The sequence below is a fragment of the Alosa alosa genome, chromosome 24 (genome assembly GCF_017589495.1).
Source record: "Alosa alosa isolate M-15738 ecotype Scorff River chromosome 24, AALO_Geno_1.1, whole genome shotgun sequence".
Taxonomy (NCBI): Eukaryota; Metazoa; Chordata; class Actinopteri; order Clupeiformes; family Clupeidae; genus Alosa; species Alosa alosa.
Genome location: NC_063212.1, coordinates 3,543,474 through 3,567,652, shown reverse-complemented (window position 1 = coordinate 3,567,652; position 24,179 = coordinate 3,543,474). Strand labels below are relative to the sequence as shown.

General features: G+C 43.0%; 1 protein-coding gene across 1 annotated transcript; it reads right to left on the bottom strand.

Annotated features, from left to right (window-relative positions):
• Positions 1-764: 764 nt before the first annotated feature.
• LOC125289295 (fatty-acid amide hydrolase 2-A-like) lies at positions 765-18,482 on the bottom strand. Its single transcript, XM_048236049.1, has 11 exons — positions 18,223-18,482; positions 17,435-17,517; positions 14,905-15,044; positions 7,699-7,908; positions 7,390-7,509; positions 6,769-6,904; positions 6,108-6,225; positions 5,056-5,175; positions 4,775-4,886; positions 1,194-1,382; positions 765-1,102 (listed from the first exon to the last, which is right to left on the bottom strand). The coding sequence occupies exons 1-11, from the start codon at positions 18,409-18,411 to the stop codon at positions 927-929; spliced, it is 1,593 nt and encodes a 530-aa protein (XP_048092006.1). The 5' UTR covers positions 18,412-18,482; the 3' UTR covers positions 765-926.
• Between the last annotated feature and the right edge of the window lie 5,697 nt (positions 18,483-24,179).

Genomic DNA, 24,179 nt, shown 5'->3' with positions numbered 1-24,179 from the left:
GTATCATTGAGAAGTCAATATAGGAGCAAGGTGCTCCTTATCCTGGCTCATAAAAACGGAGTTTGGTTTGCTTCACTGAACACAGTTCACTTACTGGTTGTGCATAACACACTGGGAGAAGAGTATGGTTGTCCATGGGAACTTATCAACGAGAATTAATGGATGAACTTAATTATGATGAAGTGGGAAGCCAGCGAGCACACGAGTATACAGTTTTGTAGGAAACACACTCCATATCTGCAGTAGGCCTATCAATGGGTACCCTATATTATCAGTTTTCCACTAGATGGCGTCAAAAATCTGTCATTGAGCAGAAACTTTCTAATTAACCTAACAATAAGGATTTGCTTACACTGCTGTTTGGTTGTCCCAAACTTTGAGATGATCCAAACTCTACGCATTGACTGAATCTTAACAATCTTGAAACCCGAACTGCGATGTTCCAAACAGAGTGACTGTAGGATTTAATGCCTAATTTCACGGTCTTCGGCATAACTGCTAAGAACAGTGCACCTATTACTGTTAAACACCTAAAAAATATTAAGCTGCTGTTTTCTTTTCATGACGAGCACTACGCTTGAATGATTTATGACTGAATTGAACGTTGCAGTTTAAGCGCCAGAACTGCTTATCATGTCGTGACAAAGTTTACACCAATCATCATCTTCTAATGTATCCTTATGTTGAGATGTCCATTCTCTTTGCCCTAAACATAGCCTATCATTTGTGCCCAAAGCATGTTTCAATCAAGACAGTACACAAGCTATTTTTTATTGTTGTAATATTGAATGATTTCATGAATAATGCGTTAAAAAAATTGTACGCAGTGTGTACAGGATTACGGCTGGCGGCGCCACTGCACAGTCTATCTGAAGCATTACTGATGGGTAGTACACAGTCTACAGTGATTTTTTTTTTTTTTTCAGTCAGGATTCCCCTGGGTCCCTCCACCCCCCAAAAGCCTTCTCCAGGTACAAGGCGGTGGCCAATGTCAGGCGGTCCTGCAGTTTCCAGGAAATCACCTGCATGCCCAGCGGCAGCCCCTCTCGGCTCAGCCCAAGAGGACACTGGGTAATCGGCAAACCCAGGACGTTGAAAATGCCTGCAGCAGAGAGGTGGTGGATAAGGAGGAGGTGGATAAGGAAATATTGGACAACATACAATACAAGTATGGGACAAAGTGTCAGAATTACCAGTGTAGGAAAAGTTGAAGGGTCTGAAGAGTTGGTGGTGGTGTTTGGGGGCCAGGTGGGGATAAGGGGGGTATAGTAGCACCCCATCAGAGCCCAGCAGCTCCTCCAGATGCCTCTCTAGCGCCTCCTTCTGCTGCAAAAGGAACTGTGACGGCTTGCCAAAGTGAGCCATCTCTGAGAGAGCCAGGCCTTGGACAAACACACACATGCACACACACACATGCATCCACGTTATTACACAATCAATGCTGTCTGCTTTAGAATGTGTGTATATGTTGGTCCTGTCTAACATTATACATATGACATAATTTAAACACAAAAATGTACTTTCACAACTTCAAGACGACAATGAGAACGCTAGACAGTAAAAATGGGGTGTGTGTGTTGTGACAGAATCACGTTTCTGTCATGTTTACATAAAATATTTAATCTACACAAATATATTTATTTACTTACTTTCACTACATCACACTTTTATTACATATTACTTCCTCACTATTGTCACTTGAAGTAGTTCGCTGGCTTAGTGACCTTCTAATTGACTAGCCAATCAGGTGTGGTGGAGGTCATGAGCTGGAGTCTCGCTTTAAACAAAATAGGAAGTGAGCTGTCAAACCGGGGGGAGTTGAATGTTCAGTCAATGCGTTGTGTCGGAGGTTGCGGTAGCTCGGTGGAAGTTCGGAAACGCTTTAACTAAAACCTATGGACCTATTGGACTACTGAAAGTAAACTAAAATCTATGGACCTATTGGACTACTGGAAGTGAACGTGGATGTTGAGAATGGACGTGTGGATTATAAAGGTACTGTGCTATTGGATTAGTGTGAAGTGTTAGGCTACACTTTTTGCCTGGCTAATCGAGCCTATACCTCCCTAAACCTCCTCCAAAAACTTTGGTTTCAACTAGGCCTACGTCGTTTTCATCTCTTCCTTGCTGCTCTCCTCCCGGGACACACACACGCTCATATAGGCTACACACACACACAGGAACACTTGCTGCCAGTCCCTCCTAGGCCGCTCGTTTTCATTTGTTTTTGGTTATTGTTTTGTTTGTGTGCGTCGCCATAGACGTAGCGTTTTGTTGATCTAATGAACTGTTGTCGACGTCACCGACGTCCTGAACTGAATGACATTTTGTTTAATACACTGCATCACCTGCTTGAAAACCATATGCTGTGTTGTGTTTCTTTTCTTGTCAACTTTAAAATGGGAAGGGTGACGGGGTCTTAATACTGACACGGCAGTTTTAATGCTGCCTGGCGCCAACATAATCATTTCCTTTTCTTGTGTCAGAGGCCACCGTTACAGTGTGCGTGTCTGTGCATGTGGGTGTGTTTATTTGAGCGTGTGTGTGTGTGCATGCGTGCGTTGGTGTGCGTGTGTCTTTATGTGTGTGTGTGTGTGTGTATGCATGCATGTGTGTGTACGTGTATTTATGTGTGTGCGTGCGTGCATCTGTATGTGCTGTGTGTGTGTGTGTGTGTGTGTGTGTGTGTGTGTGTTAGTTAGAGGTGGGTCGAACTAGTTCGTTCGAACGGGTCTTTAAAATGAACGACCTGAAATGGATCGCCTTTCCAGTTCTTGTTCGTTCACACTGTGAATCACACTGACCTAGTGCTGCTGTGAATGCCAATGGCCCAGCTTCCTAAGGCGAGAGCCAAACCAATCGTATGCTGTTGTCTGTATTGTTTCTAAAACGTTCTCATCGAATTAGCCAATGAGGGGCATGAAAGCATAGCAACCGTTTCCATGAAAAAAAACAAATGGGCTAGTGAGACTAGTGGGAGAGCATACGATAAAAAATAACGATGATGGTTTACATTAACAATTCCATTTTTGTCATTTACAATATTGGCATTTACATTTAAATATCTGTCTAATGGTATAATGCATGCTGTCTTTGTATTTTCTGTGTCATGCCAGGTTAATAAATGTCTCTTCAATCTGTCTCGTTCGTTCGTTCTCACGCCAAGACTCCCCACCTGTTTCACTTCGGTCTGTCTGACTTAACGAGAACGTCACTCGTTCTTGGCTAGAAGCAGAGTGATTATGGCTCTGTAGCCTAGGCAAAATGGGGACTTGAAACCTTTTCATCAATATAATCTTTCTGCCAAGCCTTTAAACATGTTTGTCGGCATAGCCTACTAGAATTAGCTGATCTAGCCGTAGTCTACTCTATTTACCTTCAATGTCAATTTAATGTCAAGGTGAATGAACACATTAGCTACTGCTGTTTTGTCTAAAAGTACACATAATCATGAAGTTGCAGCTACGGAACTCCCCCTATTACCGTCGGTCCCGTAGTTCCACCGTCTTGCGTGTATGTGTCACTTAACATCCATTTCTATACAAACCAAGACAGCGGACTCTTAAAGAAACGCAACCACCCACACCATAGGTGTATCTAAATTAGCTATGTACTAGGGATGGGAAGTCTGACACCGAGGCACCGAACCTCGTATCACTTCCGCGAAGCAATCTGCTTCGGCACAATGTATCGGAGCGCGTACCAAAGTTGTAAGGTCACGTGACTGATGCCGTACGAAGCTTCGGACGTCACTGAAAAGTTTAATGGGACATTTGACACAGGGGCACCGGTGCTTGTATCAAACCCCTAAAGCGTTACGGGTTCGATAAACCTTAAAGTCCCCAACACATATGTTTTGTTGCACAAGCACCCTTCTAAAATTGTAGCCCTACACAAGCACTTCACAATCCCCATTATACACAATGCCCCATGTTTTCACAATGCCCTTTATATTTTTTCTGTTATCTGACACTACTGTGGTCATCTACAGCAATTAGCCTACGTTATTTTGCCATTAGTTTTTGCAAAACATCAAATGAAGTCTTAAACACAACCACAATAGAGAAGCATGCAATATCAAACTCATGGCAATTATGAACATAACGGGATTTGAACTGATGGTCGCAAGGCGATGTATCTGAACACGCTACCACCCTCCCAAGGCCATTTTAAGATTTTCACAGAAACATAGCATTATTTAAAACCAAGCACATTGCATTTTCAATTCGAAATATTAGAAGCATATCAAAACTATAATGTTTATTCCAATGACTGTAAGCCTAATAGTTTTTACTCACAAGGGAACAGAACACGTTGTCTCTCCGCTTTGTTTTACCAGTGTCAGAGAAGGGCCATTTGGTCGGCATGTGGCTTCGTCTGTGATTAGCGATTAAACAATGAGAGTCGCCGTTATGTCTGCTAACCACCAGATGTCACTGTTTTGTATTCGATGCTTTGACACTTCGAAACACTTACGATACAATCAGGAAGAACCTTCCAAAGCCTCATGGGGCTTCATTCGCCCAACCCTACTATGTACCAAAAATGACATTTTACCGTGACTCGAAGAGCTGTAAACAGTGTTGTAAGGCTGCGTGTACACAACCGCTTGGAGCTCCAGTGGAATTTTAATTTCATGACGAATTCTCGGTCTAACTGTTCATGTGCCGTTGAAGCGGTGTAAATAGAGCGACCCATCAGGCCAGCTCCAGCAACCTGTTGCAGCTATAAGCTATACTTATGCTAGCAGCTATGCGTGACTGTGTGTCATTACCTATTGATGCCATAGTGTGAGAGGATCTTCCCAGCATCCACTTGACAAGCTCCCATGGAGGCCAAACAGTCGACCCCCCCTCACCCATCAGCTCTGCAAAGGGCTGTGGGGGCTGAAAAAAACACACTCGCTTTGGACTGTAGCTGTTGAGGCCAGGCTGATTACTGTGATGTTAAAAAGCACATTATGCTGTTTGTATGAGTTCTTTGCAGTGCCCTCCAGTAGCTGGAGTGTACTGTGTGATCCCAGCCAACTACTGATGGCCTTACACTCTCCCTCACCTTTCCATCTTTGTCAGGTAGGCCCATGAAGGTCTCCCAGATTTGGTAGCCATACTTCAGCTCTGGCAGACGCAACTCCTGAACTTTGACCCCAAGGTCTGCCTCTAGGCGCTCCACAACCTATAATAACACACACACATAAACTGGTTGGCAGGGTTTAAAGGATTAAAAAATGCAGTTGAAGATTATGGCCAAGCAGTCAGTCAAGTGGAATGCCAAAGTAGTAAGCTCTCAAATGCTTTTTATCTCATGTTTTTATCTGCTATAGAGCCTGAGAAATTAAGGTTTTAGTAGGCGTTGACAAATTTTGACATATTGTTCTGAAAACCCTTAGGTTTTGAGAAGGGGTTTACAGGAAAGTACTTAGGCATAAAAGCATTTTTAGCATAAATGGGTTAAAGAACCAGGCTATTTCTCCTGTGCTTTCCAAACAATTTTGCTGCAGTCTAGCCATCTACATTTCTGCCATCCCTTTTGCCACAGAATAGGCTACTGTATAACTTACCCAAGTCATGTTTTTATTTATTTTCTTGTCTAACTCTGGTAGGAAATGTCCTCCATCACTCAGAATGACAGAATAAACTGAAATAATACGTAAATATTTTTTTTTATCCCACTTTGTGACAGTAGACTGCTATGTGTCCACTAAGGGTAGCTAAGACAATGATGACGAGAAAGGAAAATTAACTCACAACATAGGAATTGCATCATTAACGCAGCATTCGGGGGTTTCGTGTGCCTTCTAACATATGTGGCCGCGCATCAATTATGCATGTCTTCAACGTGCGTAAATGTGCACAGAGAAGTATATATACTCTTGAGTATGCCACTTCCTTAATGTGAACGAACTTCCCTCCATTGTCATTTCACTACAGAACTGAACTGTATTATTCATGTGGTCTTCAAGTGTTTATAATTATTTGCTCACTGTGAGCCACTCTGAGGTAAGGATGCACAAGGGTTGTGAATGTAGTGGTGTGCATGTGTATGGTTGTGTGTGTGTGTGTGTGAGTTTGTTTGTGTGAGTGTACATGTGTGTATGTTTTTTATACCTTTCTCTGAGCTTGTATGAGCTGTTTGTCCACAGGAGAAGTGTATGGGGATCCACCATCATGAGGAACAGAAAAGAAACGCAGCTTCTTCAAGTCCACAGGTTCAGATAAGGAAAGCCTGAGAACACAGCAACGTACATGAAAATCAATCCCAATGCCCCAGTGGAGTAATAGGGCCACTGTACTGCAAGAGATGCCGTCCTTCGGATGAGATATTAAAACGAGGTCCTGACTCACTGTGGCCATTAAAGATCCCATGGCACTTATCGCAAAGAGTGGGGGTTCCCGGTGTCCTGGCTACTAAATTCCCAAACTGGCTCATTCAATCTGGGCCCCTAATCATCCCCCCGTGTAACTGGCTCATTCATTTACTCCCTCACTCTCCACCTCATGCTAGTGTGTGGTGAGCGTTCTGGTGCATAATGGCTGCCGTGCATCACCCCCTACATATTGGTGGTGGTTAGTGAGGTTCCTCCTTCACTGTGGAGCGCTTTGAGTATCTAGAAAAGCGCTATATAAATGCAATGTGTTGAACACACACACACACACACACACACACACAAATATTCAGAACACTCAACAGAACTTCATTATTCACCCTCTTACCTCCCAAACTCCACAAATGCTTAGTTTGTGTTTGTGTGTGTGTGTACGTACGTACTTGTGAGCATTGGGTCCTGCCATGATCTTCAGGATGGGCAGCAGGTCTTCAGCATAGCGGCACATGGGTCCAGTGCTCAGGAAGTCCTCCTGCCGACCAGAGCTAGGGGGTAGTTGGCCCTCATTACTTACAATGTCTGTGTGGGGAAACGGAAATAAAAACACACACACACACACACACACACACACACACTTGAATGTCAGCTTTTAGCGTTAATGGCTGGTCGACACAGCAGACACTCATCGGAGGACAGCAATGGACGATTGGGGATGTAGCACTGATGGAATTTGAATAGCAGGCAGCAGATCCAGTAAGTGTCCAATAGGCCAGAGTGAGGGATTCGAATTTAATTGTGGCTGCTATAGGAAGCCAAAGGAGAGTTACTAAGAGAGGAGTTACATGTGTCCTCTTTGGCTGATTAAAAGACCAGGCATGCTGCAGCATTCTGAATCAACTGTAATGGTCTCACTACAGGCCAGTTAACAATGAATTGCAATAGTCCTGTTTGGAAAGAATCATGCCCTGTACAAAACTTAGTCGTGCCTGTAATATATGACTATTTGCACACAGCATAAGTACAGGTATATGTTATAGAACGATTAAGAACATATAAATACTCACATGGGGTGCCCTTGTGGCCAAAGATGCCGTTGAAGTAGCAGGGCATCCGGATGCTGCCGCCGATGTCTGAGCCCACCCCAAACACAGAGGCCCCTCCGCCCAGCAGACTACCCTCCCCTCCTGAGAGAGAGAGTAAAAAATCTCAGTATTACAAAAGTGTCATGTTAATAGGAGTGTACTATATACCGTATATTGTCTATATTAGACCCTACAATATCTTAACTAGAGATGTAGGCTATTTCCTGAAGGAACTACCAGTGCTACATATTGTTTGTTTGTGTGTGTATGTGTGTGTGTGCACACACTCACCTGAGCTCCCTCCAGCTGTGCGGTCCAGGCTGTAGGGGTTTCTGGTGAGTCCGTAAAGGCGGTTGTGGCTCTCGCTCCACATGCAGAGCTCCGGGGTGTTGGTGACCCCCAGAGGAATTGCCCCTGCCCGCTTCAGGTAGCTCACAACTGGCGCATCCACACTGGCCAACACCTTTGCCCTGGAGACCAGGCCAGTGGAGTGTGGCATTCCTAAGAGAGGAGGGGTACCGTGGAGGTAAAGTGCACTGCAGGATAAACAGTGACTAACATGTGCAAGGCTTTGAACCGGTTCACGGAACAAAAACAAAAACCAGAAACTTTTGATGTTTTGCTAGGAACAGAAACTTTAGTCATCCGCCATTGTTATTAAAGGGACACCAGGCAACGTTTCGTGTTAATTAACCATCTTCGTAAGTCGGTATATGGTTAAATGACTCATTACAGGGCGAATGAAGACTCTCTCGTCTGTCCCTACTGCCTGTAGGAAGAATATCCCGCTTGCAAGTTCGGTGTATCATACCCGCCGACCTTCAGTCTCACAAAGTCTCAGACATCGCGAGAAGCAGGATCAGTTTACATCCTGCATCCCCAGCACAGAGGCAGGCTAACGAAACGCTAGCGATTGTTGCAAATGTGTGTATAAATGGCAGAGCCGGCGAAGAAGCAGCAAAAACCCTTGACGGAAGATGCAAAGAAAAGGAAAAGAGCTTTAGACTGAGCGAGGGCTCGCACACATAGACACCTACAAACGCTAGGGGGAGCTTCGTAGAGAAAAAGCATCAGGCTTGCCTGGTGTCCCTTTAAATGTCCTTAAATTGCATAAACTGAGCTAATATTGAGAAAATATGCTGAATATTGCTGCATGTTTGACTCAAGTGTAGTTGTTGTTGTTGTTGTTGTGGCCCTGGCTCCAGTTATAATTTCCCATCTGAATGGGGCCTTGACCACCTGATTCTTGACCTAGAAATGATCATGGGAACGCCTCTAATTACAGTAAACCTAAGATTAAGATTCAACATGAAATAAAGACATTTACAAACATATTCAACGGTCTTTAAGTGTGTGTGTGTGTGCTTCTATGAAAGCATAAAACATAAAATAGAACTGAACAGAGGAGTAGTTACTTTCTGCTCTAAGTGCTGCTTGCCAAATTCAGACAATAATAATAACGAAAATGTCACAAGGAAGAGTCTTGGCCCTGTCTGTAATAGGAAGAACAGACAGAAGATGTGTGTTGTTATGGAGCAAACTGTGTTATGTAAGGGATAGGCTAATGTATGGAACGCCGGTCATTATCGGGAAAATAAGTCCGGACCCCGACGCGCCAGCAGACATGTCGTTTGTTATGGCAAGATCCCGAGTTACACCTAAACGTCAGCTCTCTGTCCCTCGGCTTGAGCTTTGTGCCGCTTTGTCTGGGGTGCAATTAGCAAAGCTCCTACAAACAGAACGGTCCCTCCCTGTTCACCAGACTGTTTTGTGGTCTGATTCCACTACTATTCTTACCTGGCTCTGCTCCGAAAATTGCCAGTACAAGGTGCTTGTGACAAACCGAGTAACAGAGATCCTGGAGAATAGTGATCCTAGTGACTGGAGATATGTCAATTCAGCAAGTAACCCAGCCGATGACATTACCCGAGGGATGACCTTACGATAGCCAGTCCATGTCGATGGAACCAAGGCCCCCCTTTTTTGCACTTGCCTCCTGACCAATGCCCAAAGTTTTCCTCCAATCCTTCACATGAGGCCTGCACTAAATAATTAGGTCTGTGTTCTGTGGCATCATTCAAGCTGATGCTGATGGCGTAACCCCAGATGACAGTCACCACCGCTCATGGCAGGAGTTAGTAGAAGGGACAGCCGTGGCCTACTGGTTAGTGCTTTGGACTTGTAACCGGAGGGTTGCCGGTTCGAACCCCGACCAGTAGGAATGGCACCTAACCCCTCACTGCTCCCCAAGCGCCGCTGTTGTAGCAGGCAGCTCACTGCGCCAGGATTACTTAAATACTAGTAGATTCTACCTTGCATGCCGTATTTCAGAACTCGACGGCCGATCCCCCTGAGCGCCCCAAGATCGAACTCCTCCTCCTGCAGAAAGCCCAACTTGACTCCCTTCCCGAGGAATACAGTTTATTGAAGGCTGGTAAAGCAATCCCACAGTCCAGCAGGCTCATCACTCTGGCCCCTGAATTTGACCCGATAGGGAAAGTAATCAGAGTAGGGGGAAGACTTTGTCAGAGTCAGGACCTGACTCTAACAGAAGCACATCCTATAGTGTTGGACCCAAAACACTACATCACGACCCTTCTCATTAAAGATTTTGACCAAAAACTTCTCCATCCTGGACCAGAGAGAGTGTTCGCCAGCCTTCGCCACCAATACTGGATTCTCAGAATTCTCAGATCTCAGCCCAGCTCTGCAGTAGATATTGACGAAGCAGAAAATTAAATTCAAACTTAACCCACCGCATGCTCCACATTTTGGAGGCTTCTGGGAGAGAGAGGTGAGAGCCGTGAAAACAGAAAAAAGAGTGTGACGGAAGAGGTGCTGAGAACAGTTCTGGTGGAGGTGGAAGAAATCCTGAACTCCAAGCCTCTCGGATATGCATCCTCAGAGTTGGCTGATGCTGACCCTGTCACCCCAAATCTACTCCTTATGGGGCAGCGGGAAGCAGCTTTGCCCCAGGTCATGTACACTGACTCTGAGTTACATCCAAACAGACGCTGGCATCATAGCCAGATTCTCACGGACCAATTCTGGTCCAGCTTCATAAAGAATTACCTCCCTGCCCTCCAGAAGTGGCAAACCGGACTCCCGCTGCAGTGGTGATGGTGGTGGATCGCCAGCTTCCCCGAGCATTTTGGCCAGTTGGAAAAAGTTCTGATTAAGGGAAAGACCTACATAAGACCAGTTAGCGCACTGATTCCTTTGCCATTTATAGATGATAATATAATTTTCTTTGTCATTGAATATGCTGATCATAATTGAGGGGCGGCTGAAAAGAATCTCTTGCTCAAACGAGCATCTCCGCCTCCGCAATCCCCGCCTGCTCTCGGCCTTCTATTTAAATGGCACCTCTAGCGCAGGAGCGGGTTTGTTTTTAATGGCTAAGGCGGCAATCCTTTGTTGAAGAAACTAGCAAATTCTGGATTCCTGAGGAATACTTTTGTTATTGCATGTGCGTCTGTGAAATACAAACCACATCTGCAATCATCTCCGTTTGTACAACCTGTTCAACTTGTCATCGTCCATCAAAATCTTCAGTAAACCCACTATAACTCTACTCCTGTCTGGAGCTCGTGTACAGTTATTGCAGTTTTTACACACGCTGAACTTGAATCAAAAATTCTTTAGTACAGTGTTTCTTAACTGGTGGGTCGGGACCCAAAAGTGGGTCGTGGAACCATTCTGGGTGAGTCGCGGAGCTTGTGTTAAAAAAGAAGAAATCGCTCATTTAAAATGCTACATTATCAGATCTAATATTGGACCTTTATTTTGATAGACTTTATTTGTATAATGTATCTTTGTATCCATGACCTTTGACAAACAAGAGATTAATTTCTTGGATCTTCTAATTGTGCGGGAAAATGGCTGTCTACACCCCAATCTATACAGGAAAAGTACCGACCACAATAGCCTTCTACAAGCAAACAGTTGCCACCCTTTGAAGAATAGCTTGCCATACAGTCAGTTCTGCCGGGTGAAACGTATATGTGATACATCTGATGATTTTGAGAGAAATATGCAAATTATGACCAAGAAATTCAAAGAGAGAGGCTACAAAGATGCACAAATTAAAAATGCTTCCTCAAAACTTCGAAAAGAAAAATAGAACTGAGCTGTTAAAAAACAGAAATCGACAAAATGGAAGGACGCGTCGGCACTGATTAGGCTACTCAGTACTCAAAATGCACAGAGGAAATTAAACCTGTTCTACGGAAGTATTGGCATATCCTCCAAACTGACCAACAACTAAATGGTAGATTCACAGGTAGTCTATTCAAGAGGAAAAAATCTGAAGGATGAGGTCCATTCAGATCTAATCCCAACCAAAGATGTTCAAACAGGCCGACTGGCTCCAATACGGCCGGGGAACTATACGTGTAATTCATGCGCACAATGTAACAGCACTTATAAATGCCATGACTTCAAACATCTCAGGTCAGGGAAAAAGATCCCAATAAAAGACATCATAATGTAGCGATCTCACCCTCAGACAAGATTCAGCTTTGGCCAGGACGGCCATTTATTGGAACAGGAAGACTCAGACACAATCAGACATACGGATAACTTCATAGGGCAACACAGGGGTAGTCTCAGCCGCACATGTAACACACAATAAGGGTTTACCACACACATCAACACGAGGATAAACACATGAGGTACAACCAAAGAGACTAACACGCTAACAAATACACAACATGGTAAACGTAACTACAACTATTATAACCGACATTACACATTCTAGCATTCACTCGCACTGCATTCTGGGAGACACTCATTCAACGTTAGACATGTACATCCACCGACGCTACATAACCCCCTCCCGCGCCATTGTCGTCCCCGGCAATGACAGCTCAGCTCACCGCTCGCGGCTGCGTCGGTGTCAGTCCCAGTGCTTAGTCCAAGTGACCGGAAAGCCTCCGGCTGCACGATAACCCCTCCCGACTGGAAGGGCTCTCGGCTGCCTCTGTCACGTCAGTTCTCCCCCGAACAAGCACCAGAACCGGCCAGACGTGGGTCGTGGTGTCGCTTGGGCCCTCGGTTTCCCGCCGTGCAGCTGTGCTACCTCAAACAGCAGCAAACAGTCCCACTGCAAGCCGAACCCCCGGATACGCTGGAACCCGTGGACGTTCGGTAGCCCCCTCTGGCTACTGTGACAGCTCGTGGCCGTTGCCACCTGTCCACAGTGTGCCGATCTCCAGGCGGTCAGCAGCCCACGTCGAGGTCCCTCCTCGCGCTGCCCTCTTGTAGAACGTTTGTCGGCTGTCTCTCGAGCACAACGATGCTCCACTGTGGCGGGAAATGGAGACCCCGACCCTCCCAGCAGGCTCGGGACACACAGGAACTCACACACAAAACGTGAAAAACATTGCGCAGACTTGTGTCGAACATGCGCACTTCAAACAGTCCACGAAACGATAGCTTCCAAGGCTCTACAGGTCGACGTTACCCTCTTGGTCACTAGCTGGAGCACCGCAAGCTCCCGAACTAGCAGCTATGACTCCATCACACTCTCGACCGGCAGCTGACGCTCTGGAAGTTCTTCAGTAGCTGGTGGTGTAAACATCGGCCGCTGTGGTCGTGTTCCAAGGTCGTCAGAGAGTTCGCGCTCTCTATGGATGAGATCCTCGGATGACGGCAGCATCGACATCGGCGTCGTGCTGGGAACTTCTTGCCAGCCGCGGACACTTCCGCGACATCAGTCGGGGCTGCTTCCTCCAGCGCTGGCAGCTCTCGTCGGCTGTGCAGGGCTGGTCCCGCTGGTCGCCTGCACAGGTCCCGCGCCGGGCCGGAAGGTCCTCCATCCTCCGCAGTGGCGAGCTCAGCGAGCTGGCTAGTCCTTAAAAGGACCATTGGAACATCTACTGAGCTTCGCCGCCATCTTGCTGGTCTGGTCTTCGGCCTTCTTCTCCATCTTGATCTGGCATAGATCTTCGCGCCCCGGGAGGGGCCCATCCCACTTCTGACACCAATGTAGCGATCTCACCCTCAGACAAGATTCAGCTTTGGCCAGGACGGCCATTTATTGGAACAGGAAGACTCAGACACAATCAGACATACGGATAACTTCATAGGGCAACACAGGGGTAGTCTCAGCCGCACATGTAACACACAATAAGGGTTTACCACACACATCAACACGAGGATAAACACATGAGGTACAACCAAAGAGACTAACACGCTAACAAATACACAACTTGGTAAACGTAACTACAACTATTATAACCGACATTACACATTCTAGCATTCACTCGTACTGCATTCTGGGAGACACTAATTCAACGTTAGACATGTACATCCACCGACGCTACAATAACGTGTTCAACCACTGCAGTGATTTACCTAATCACATGTCCATGTGGGAAAGTTTATATTGAGAAAACGACACACCAGCTCAAGCAATGCATAGCGGAGCATAGGAGCACAATTAGATGCAGAAACGATACATACCCTTTAGCATGTCACTTTATTGAAATGGAACATACTGTTGCCTCATTACGCTATATTGGTATTAAAAAAGTTGAGACGCCTCATCAGGGTGGTGATTTGGACAGAATCCTTTTACAAAGAAAGGCTGAATGGATACATAGATTGGGCTCTTTAGCCCCTCATGGTCTTAATACTGAATTTGATTTAAGATGTTTTCTATGATGAGATGTATGAATAAATGTATGTAGAAATGTATGGAGATTGTGTGCTTGAAGTAATTATTTAATCTATGACATATATAATGTAAATGTTTTTATAATATGTTTCATACATAGTATGTTCATAATTAAGAGAGCAGCAAGAGCCTGCAATTTGTCATGTGGATTTGTGAATGGACTCGACACACCTCCAATTAACACCTGTCCAATCAAGAGACTCATGTGTAGCATAAAGGAATCCTGAATGACTTGCGTGTGAAAATGACCCTGATGAAGGCGCAAGCCGAAATGTTGGTCTAATAAACAATTGCATATTGAAGTTCTGAGTGTGCCACAACACTTCTTATTTTAAGTCTTTATCTACTGCCGTGAGCACCTCACAAGGTGTGCGTTTACCATCATCAAACAAAAGACTTTATTTGTATGTCAGTCACCGTCATGGACATACAGAATATATACAATGTTTATGTGACAGGTCATGTCAAACATAGTTAGATATCATTTTAGCAGTAAACACAAGCTACAACCCTGAATATCTGAAGTAGGATATGGATTCGCTAAAATTGAGGACAAAATGGGACAGAAACCCCAGTGTGTGGTGTGCAGTGCATTGCTGAGCATGAAACCATCAAAACTAAAATGTCGTATGGAAACCAAGCACCCCTGTCAAAAACAAACCTGGCTTGCAAACCTAAAGGTGAAAATAAGTAAGGGATAATGTATGGAACGTGTCTGTGTGAGAGAGAGAGAGAGAGAGTATAAAACATTTAAGTGTGTATCTGTGTGTGTGAATGTATGCTAGTGTGTTTGTATGTGAGTGAGTGTGTGAGTGTACCTTGCACGGCGAAAGACTCCTTCACGGAGAGTGGGACCCCGAGCAGAGGGAGTCTTTCAGCCAGGGCCTCCTCTCCTCCTTCAGTCTCTTCCTCTATCAGTCTGTCTACCTGAGCAGCCTCCTGCAGAGCAGCAGAGAACCTGGGAGGGAGGGAGGGAGGGAGAGACAGAGAGTAGGGAGAGAGAGAGAGGGAGGGAGAGTCTGCCTATCTGTGTCTCTGGTTAAAAATCCAGTCACATATAAAAATTAGCCATATAGTGGTGGTACAAATCCAGTCACATATAAAAATTAATTGATAGTGGTGCCCATTGATAGTCCATTAATATTTGCACTAGCAGGGTCAGCGGTACAGCATAGCTGGCTCGTGTGGACTGTTTCAGGAGTTGAGGGAGCTAGTGGATGATTGACAACATATGTTTTGATGGGCTTTGTGTAGCTGTGCCCATATTTTTATTCTTATATCTAAACACATTTGGTCTGTTTAATATGTATATGGAGAGAGGAGTTGAAAGGGGCTAGTGGAGGACTCACCACATTTGTTTTGATGTGCTTTGTGTAGACAAATAAAGCTACAGTAGCTGTAATCCATGTTCCTTTGGGTCATCTTTATGTAAAGGAACACACCAATATTTTGGGAAATTAGCTTATTCACCGTCTCCCCCAGAGTGAGATAAGAGGACACATACCCTTCTCATCTCTGTGCGTGTCATAGCTCATTGATGTGGGCAATTCCACCTAGCCTATCCCCCAAAAGTGACAAAAGCACTCAAACATTGTTCTATTTACATGTTGTGACTAGTATTACAATGTGTACAAATTTCAGTGTAAAATGCAACACAGCGATTTTCTAAGCATACAAGCTTGGAACTACATTCTCTTTCAGGCGAAACACTGCTACAGCAGCTTTTCAGGTGCTGTGTGCAAATCACTCTACCAAAGTTGCAGTGCTTTTCCTGAATGAGAACATAGTTCCAAGTTTACGTATGCTCACAAAATTGCGTATTTGTAGCCTATATGTTGTAACTATATAAGTCACAACATGTAAATGGGAGAGTTCAACAAGTAAATGTTGGAGTTCTTTTATCACTTTTGGTGCTATAGGCTAGTTGGAACTGCCACAGAAATGAGAAGGGTACAGTATGTACAGTATCATCTTATTTAACTCTGGCAGAGACAGTGAATAAATTAATTTACCAAAATGTTGGTGTGTTCTCAATGCAAAGAGAATATACCCCAGGGACATAGGGTTTTTGTGTTTAAATTTTGTAAAGTACCAATATTGTACCAAGTCCCATTCACAGAATGAATGCATGTAGTTACAGGTGTTTTGGGAACACCAAAATAAACATTTACAATAAAAAATAGATTTTAGCGCCCCCTCAGGTGAAACACAACATAGCATTTTGCACAACATAGCATTTTCCTCTTTATACATTTTGGAAAAGAGGTCTTAAGGTTCCAAATATAAATATATACAGTTAGGAACAAAATTATTCATATCCCTGCCAAATATTGATTTAATGTTGATTGTTCTGTTGTTACTAAAAATGACACTGCCACATGCCAAAAGGTTGTAAGACAATGTAGGAGAAACATGGAATGAAAAAAAGAATCATTTTCATCTTTTTTTAACATTTTTATGAAAAATGGCATGTCCTATATTATTCATACATTTTTAAAATAAATAATCAATGGATACATCTGCATATGCATTCACAGCTCTCAAAACGGTTCTTATAATACCTACCAAGCCTCTCCACAATGATTCTAAGCCACACCTTTTTAGCAGCAATCTGGTTTTAAGGCAGGAATGATTATTTGCATATATCACTCTGGCCTTGTGCTCACTTTTTTGACGGATTGAGGTCTGGACTCTGGCTGGGCCACTCTAAAATGTTGATATTGTTCTCTGTTAACCATTTCTTGCCTTGTTTGGCTGTATGTTTTGGGTCATTGTGTGGTTTAATGGTCCAATGCCACCTATTGGGGTAGGTCTCTCGGCAGACTGCCTTCTCTTTTCCTCCAAACATCATAATATAGCCCCTTGTTTTAGTGTTACTGTTTACAGAAAACTGAGTCCTCAAAGTGCACCAAAAAGAGATACACGTCCTCCACGTTTCATTTGAATAATGTACAATGTGAAAAATTAAGTTTTTTTGTTTTGGTCAACTTTTTAGTCCACTTTTTCTGTACTGAGTTCGGTTCTTTTAAAAATGTCTATAGCCTATGTGAAAACACCCTAGACTCATTTGGTTGAATTGAAAAAGAGAGAGATGCTTTAATGACAGATCCTGGAATTGGGTAACAGCTGATAGAGTTGGCTACCTGGACTGTGGATGTTAAGCGATGTTGTGATAAACTTGTTCCACTGCCAAATATGCTGCAACACACACACACGCACAAACACACACACACAGAAGACTAAGAAGTAAGACTATCTTGTCCCATTTTGGTGACAGCTAATGGGGATCCTTTTAACAATAAACAATAAACACACACACACACACACACACAAAAGAATGGGCCTGACCTGTCCTTGACCAAGGCATTGAGCAGAGGGTTAACCTCCTGAATTCGGTCTATGTAGGCCTGGACCACTTCAACACTTGACACCTACACACAATATAAATAACACAATCTGTCACAATCTGTTATCTAATACACACACACACACACACACACTACTGCTGCCAACACATAGGGCTGGGTGATAGGGCTGAAAACTGGATCACGATAAAAGTGTTTCATATCAGTCGATATCGATAATTATTGATTTTTTTTTTTTTTTTTTAGTTTAAATACGCTTATTTTAAAATGAACCTTCCTCTGATTTCAATCACCTCAGTTATCAATCAAGGCAGAGGGAAAAGAAATGTCGACGCAACCATGAAAAACATTTAAATAAATAAATGTAGGCCTAAGTCTGAATGAAAAGCAGCACTGGTTGAAGCCTGAAAATATTGTAAACAAAGTAGCTTAATTGGCTAGCCTACTGGTTGGACTGTTCAGTTTCCCCACGTGTTTAAGTTTCAAACGAATAGGCTACTTTTTTCCTTAGGACAGGCCCGTTTGAGTCTTGGAAAAAACTTTCCATTTACATCGGGATTGAGCTGATAAGAATTTAGCAGTCAACTTGAGTTCAAAGTGAAAATAGGTAACTGATTAAGACACAGATACTAGGCTCTCATAACAGACTACACACACACGTTAAGGAAGGTCGCAGCCATAGTTAAGACTACAAATCTTAAACCTTGGTTAAATAGTCACTGAGCTCCCTCTCTTTCCATTTCGATGAGATTTTTTTTTTAAACTGCAAACCTCTCTTTGGCGAATTTTCTTTGCAAGTTGCGTCGCAGACAGCTTCAGCAGCGGGTTGGTGACTGGAGGAACTTTGGTAGATGATCCAGCGGTCGGTCTTGGACTCAACAACCAGAATAAAGCATACAACACTGCCATGACCGCGCTCATAAACCATACTTGCAATCGCTCGAGGAGGGAGAGGGCCATGATGGCGATTTGTAAACTTCGCTCTGACGCGTGAAGTCAGCAAAAGCTCCACACCTGCACCTGCACCTGCACCCGGACCCGGTGTTGCACCAAATCCTGTGACCTGTCGAAATTTGTGACTCTAGAGGGCGCTCTATGAATTTAATGAGTTGGACTGACACATTGACAAAGCACTTACGCAAATAACGTAAGATCATGGTCCAAACATGAACGGTCTATTAAAGAAACGAACTAGGCTACTTTACTGACATTCAAAACGCACAGTAGGTATAAACGTAATATAGGCTAGTCTAATAGTTCATCAACAAACAACCTACCGGTTAAAACGGAAGGTCACAATTTTCCAAAAGTAGTCTACAGTAGCCCATAGGCGAAATGATTGCGATAAAATCACTCCAAATATCTCTCACCACCCCAGTAAACAGACGGACTCACTCAACATGCAGTAGGCTATGCTACTTCATTCAGATCGGTCACATAGCCTATTTAAATGGTTAAGCCAGTGCTCCACCTTGTCACACCTCGTTGTAAAAGTCATTGGGATGGCATCTTTCATTTCACTGGGGTTTGGTATTACAATGCATATGTAGCCTAGTAAATAACAAAAACAAACACAATTTGTTGACATGTGTGGTTGAGCGCTTGAAACTGTCATTTATTTTATGAATGTATTTCAAGGTTGTTTTGTGGGTAGAACTACAACATATGCTGTGTGGTCGTGCAATGTCATTCTTCCAAAAAATAATGTTTTGGTTGTTTTGAATGAAAATGCATAGGCCTACTTCCATAGAAATGGTATGTTTACGATAAATATTCTGTTGTTATTGTGAAAATTGCAGCTATTCATTAACCTTATTTTAGCCAACAGCTTTCCAGATATCAAGTTTGTTGTCATCTGTATTGTGATTTTGTATGTAATAATAAAGTAATAAAACAAAACATCGGTCACTATTTTTTATAGACTGTCAAATTATGTTTCCCCACTGGAACTCTGCAGAAATAGGCTCATATACACACAAAACCATCTCAGGTGACTTCTCTTACTCTCCCATGTTTAACCAAACAGCTTCCATCACTCCTGTGAACTTCAGCAGGACAGGTCACACATTTTGATAGGCATATAGGCTACTGTCAAATTATGTTTCCCCACTGGAACTCTGCAGAAATTGACTCATTTTGCACACAAAACCATCTCAGGTGAATTCTCTGAATGTCCCATGTTTAGCAGCTTCCATCACTCCTGTGAACAGGTGGCCTATTGCATGGCGTGCATGACAAAATATGACAGTAGGCAATACGCCTATCAAAATATGTGACCTGTCCTGCTGAAGTTCACTGGAGTGATGGAAGCTGTTTGGTTAAACATGGGACATTCAGAGAATTCACCTGAGATGGTTTTGTGTAGCGTATGAGTCCATTTCTGCAGAAGTTCAGTGGGGAAACATAATTTGACAGTATGCTATCAAAATAGTGGCATAGAAATTCTTAGGCTAGCCTACATAAAAAATCACCACACAGATGATAACAAACTTCATTTAAGCTGCAAAACAAGGCCCTCCCCCGATTTATGTTTATAAGTAGCCTATGACATTTTCCCAATAACAACAGCAGATTTATCTTAAACACAATTTATATTATTTTTATTACAAAAAAAAAATGACATTGCACGAGCACAGGAGGACTCCATATTTTGTAGTTGTACCCAGAAACACCTTGAGTTGACACATTCTGAAAATAAATGACCGTTTCAAGCGCTTAACCACAAAAGCACTATGTGTCTTCACCATTTATAAAATAGGCTGACCGATCTTGCTGACGTAGCCTAGCCTACTGCGTGTTGAGTGAGTCTATCTGTTTAGGCTATGCGAGCTACTTTCTCGCTATCATTTTCCGTTTTAACCGGTAGGTTGTTTGTTGATGAACTACAGACTATATAGCGTTTACTGTGCGTTTGCATTTCAGTAAATGCATCTGCATTGAAGTTTCAGTATAGTAGAGGATTTATTTGCCCGGTCCATATTTTAGACCTCTATGATCTTACGTTATTTGCGTAAGTGCTTTGTCAATGTGTCAGTCCAACTCATTAAATTCATAGAGCGCCCTCTAGAGTCACAAATTTCGACAGGTCACAGGATTTGGTGCAACACCTGCTCAGGTTAAACTGTCTAGTACTGTCCCTGCCACTGATCTATGGCACATCAGTGGATCCTGCGCCGTGACGTAGGCTATAATGCCCCAGATAGCAAGAGGCTGGCGGACCACTGTCGGCATATCTGGCGATTCGCTGGCATTTTGCTCATCTGTTCTCTGGCGGGTCGCAGGTCTAAAATCTTGTTCATTTGTTCAGTTATACTCCATATATCACTTTATTAACTTTTATTAATATTCATGACAAGTTCAATTTAAAGAGATGGTCCAATGGCGCAGTGTTTCTCAAAGTGTGGTCCGGGGACCACTGGTGGTCCGCAAGCTAGCCCAAGTGGTCCGTGAGCAGACGTGGTAAAATATAATATAGATGAGTTGTTTGCAATATTGAACCAAGTTGTATGTAAATCCAAACATTTCTGCAACACTGCCTATGTAAGGCATGGCAGTTTAAATCATATAAATTCTCTGACACAATAAGCAAGGTGCAAAGACAATCAGTGAGTAGGCCTATTGTGTAATTTACTGTTGAAGTAGGTCTTTTTTTTTTTTAGCTAGGTGGTCCGTGAGGCTATTTTTATTGATTAAGTGGTCCTTGGTCTGAAAAAGTTTGAGAAACACTGCAGTGGCGGACCAGTGGCACGCCACGGCGGCATACATAGACATAATATACATAGACGCCGCATCGACCGCTACTCCTTACTAGCGCTGACGAGATTTGGAGCCGCCATCTTGGACCGGTCATCCACTCTACTCAGTATAATCTGTTTGGCCGGTGAGATGAGCTGTCAGCGCACTTAATTAATCATATCTCACTGAATACCGAACAGATTCTCACGCGGTTTTTTTTTGCTGCAAAGGTCATACATGTAGCTATGATACAGGACACATGATTTAGCGTATTTTAATATTCATAGTGGGTTTAACAGTAATAGAATATTTTGATATATGATATAAAGTGACCTGACGTCCGATATCAAAACTGGGAACATAATCCATGTTTGACAGCATAGACAAAACTAGTTTGATACAAGTTTAATGAGTTAAATATAGTTCACAGTTGACAGAAAAGTTCCATCAACAGCATTATTCACAGTCCACAGAAAGGTTCCATAAACATTTTAAGTGAGATCAGTGCCATTCAGACATCTGAGGGTATTCCAAGTAGGCCTATGTGGTTTAGTGACAAACTTGGGTAAATTGACTCAGAATAAGTTGTAAACCTCCCAGTAGAAAAGCTGTATGATACAGGAAACATGGTTGTGTATATTTTAATATTCATAGTGGGCATTAACAGTTCATCAATTCAAGACAAAAAGGTGACTTGTCACTTGAACAGTGTCAATGGGTTCATCAACAGCATCTGTTATTTACAGTTCACAGAAAGGTTCCAGCCCCAATGAAGAGATTAAATAAAAAGGAATTAAGAAACATTTTAGAAACTGCTAAGATCAACCCGTTCATTGCAATCAGTAAAGAATCAGGGAGTGTCTTCACAGGCTCAGTGAGACAGAGTTACCGTCATACAGTGGGTTCTATGATTTCGACAACTGGTACATGTCATTTTGTATGTTCCCACCTTCCTAAAATTGCTTGGGTACACTTTGGCTGAGAACAAAAGTGCTTCAGACAGCAGGTGGGCAAATAAGATGGCATAGTAAACTGGGTACTCCATAAAGAGGACTGAGTCAACCAGGCGATGGGAAAATGGGACACAGAGTGGCGAATGCAGGTGATGAAGGTGGAGCTCATAAATCAAACATTCAGTCACAGTGTAGCAGATGCCCTGCAGTACTGCAATGAAGAGCTGCACCTTCCTCAGTTCCAGGGGTGTGAGGAGACCGTTCAGTTCATTCACAGTCTTCTTTAACAAGGCAGTTGTTCTGGAGAGATACAAAATAATAAATAAATGAATGAAAAGGAATTTGAGAGGCATCTTATTCTTGTCAGGGTAAATGACATGTGAATAATACAGTGTTGGGCAAGCAAGCTACTTACACAAAACTACCACCCAGTCAAATTTTAGTGAGCTAAACTATCAGTTACTCTGCCATGAGTAAAACACTACACAAAACTACCACCCAGTCAAATGTATTAGTAGCATATAATAATGAACAAACACAGCAGTAGGCTAGTTCACTACATAGGAAGCTACTTTAAATTGTGCTAATTTCACATGACAAGAAAAGTGTAGCTTGTCTGGCTAAGCTACTTGATAAATAAAGAAGTTGAGCTATTGAAAGTTACTTTATTCAGGAAATAGTGAGGCTACCACCCACACACTTATGCTACAAGTAGCAGCTAGCGTGCATTGCCCAATAGGCTAGTCTGTGCCACTTGTGTAAAATTACTTTATTCGGCCAAATCTAGTATGATTTATTTCTACAATAGCCTTCTTGTGTCAGTTGTAATCTAAGTCAGTGTTATGGAATATGACTTATCAAGTCTCAGTTCATAGCTGGGTGAACACCGAGTAACATAGCCTAGCTAGATGGCTACGATTTTCATACAGTAATATCAAAGATTGCTCCTTCTCAGCCCTCTGGTAATATTCTATTCACAAAATACAACCAATAGTGCGGTTATGTTAAATCTTACTTGTGAAAAGTAAATCCCAGTATGGTCCGCCGATTTGAGAAGGAACATGCTGCACAGTGCTGTCATCTTGTGTCTTCTGCTGCAACATAGCAACGAGGGAGTATGACCGGTCCAAGATGGCGGCCGCATTTCTTGTTTCCAGCAGCCAATGCGGTGTCTATGTATATTATGTCTATGGCGGCATAGACCTCTCCAGAATAAGTCCCGCCTTCTAACTTCCGTATCCATCCAACCATCGGTCGTCAAATGTCTATGGGAAATAACATGGCGTTTTGAAAGATCGTACCTGTCAAACTCTGTAGGTGACAAAGTAGAAAAAGCTGCTGTAGTACAGCGGGTAACCATGAAAATTGTGCACTTTTTTAAAGAAACATGAAACTTCTACCATAGTTAGGTTATACCATGAGGTTTATTTTCAGATTGGGAGGGAAGTCAAATTTAACCTCTGAGGCCCGGGAGAGGTCAAATCCAAGATGGCCGCCAATAATATTCAAAAGTGCCTCACGTTGGAACCACTTGAAAAACACTTAAGGTGTCATTTCCCACTAACTTTTGGGTGCCCATTCTGTATCTGATAACTTTGAAACCACCAGAGTTCAAGAAAATGCATTTATGTAAAGGTCAAGGTAAACAAAACATCAAAATATTCATTTTTTATGTATCCCAATTAATTTCTTTGTTGTCGCTGTATTATTCAGTTATTAGTTGTTATTTCATGAGATGTGTGGCTAGATTCATTTCTTCACAGCACAGAATTATCCACAGGTGACCCCACTAGACCATTTTCACAGACCACCTGCAATACCACTGCTGGTTGAAAAAACCCTGCTTTAGAGAGTTGTTGCTACAGGCCACAGTACGCACAATGTAGAGAGCACTTCAATCGACATATTCTAACAGGTTAACATATTGACTATGAACAAACAATATTATTACATAATTACATAATATTATTCATGTTGCAAATTAATTTAACCATAGCCAGGAAGGAGTTTTCCTTGGTAGTTAGCTTTTGAGTTAAAAAT

Bases quoted from the DNA above. Each gene is read 5' to 3' on its own strand.
- LOC125289295 (XM_048236049.1), bottom strand. From the start codon at position 18,411: ATGGCCCTCTCCCTCCTCGAGCGATTGCAAGTATGGTTTATGAGCGCG. The intron at 5,176-6,107 runs GTATAAAAAACA...GTGTTATTATAG, and splicing joins TCATACAAGCTCAGAGAAAG to GTTGTGGAGCGCCTAGAGGC. The intron at 1,383-4,774 runs GTAATGACACAC...TGTTTGTCCAAG, and splicing joins TCACACTATGGCATCAATAG to GCCTGGCTCTCTCAGAGATG.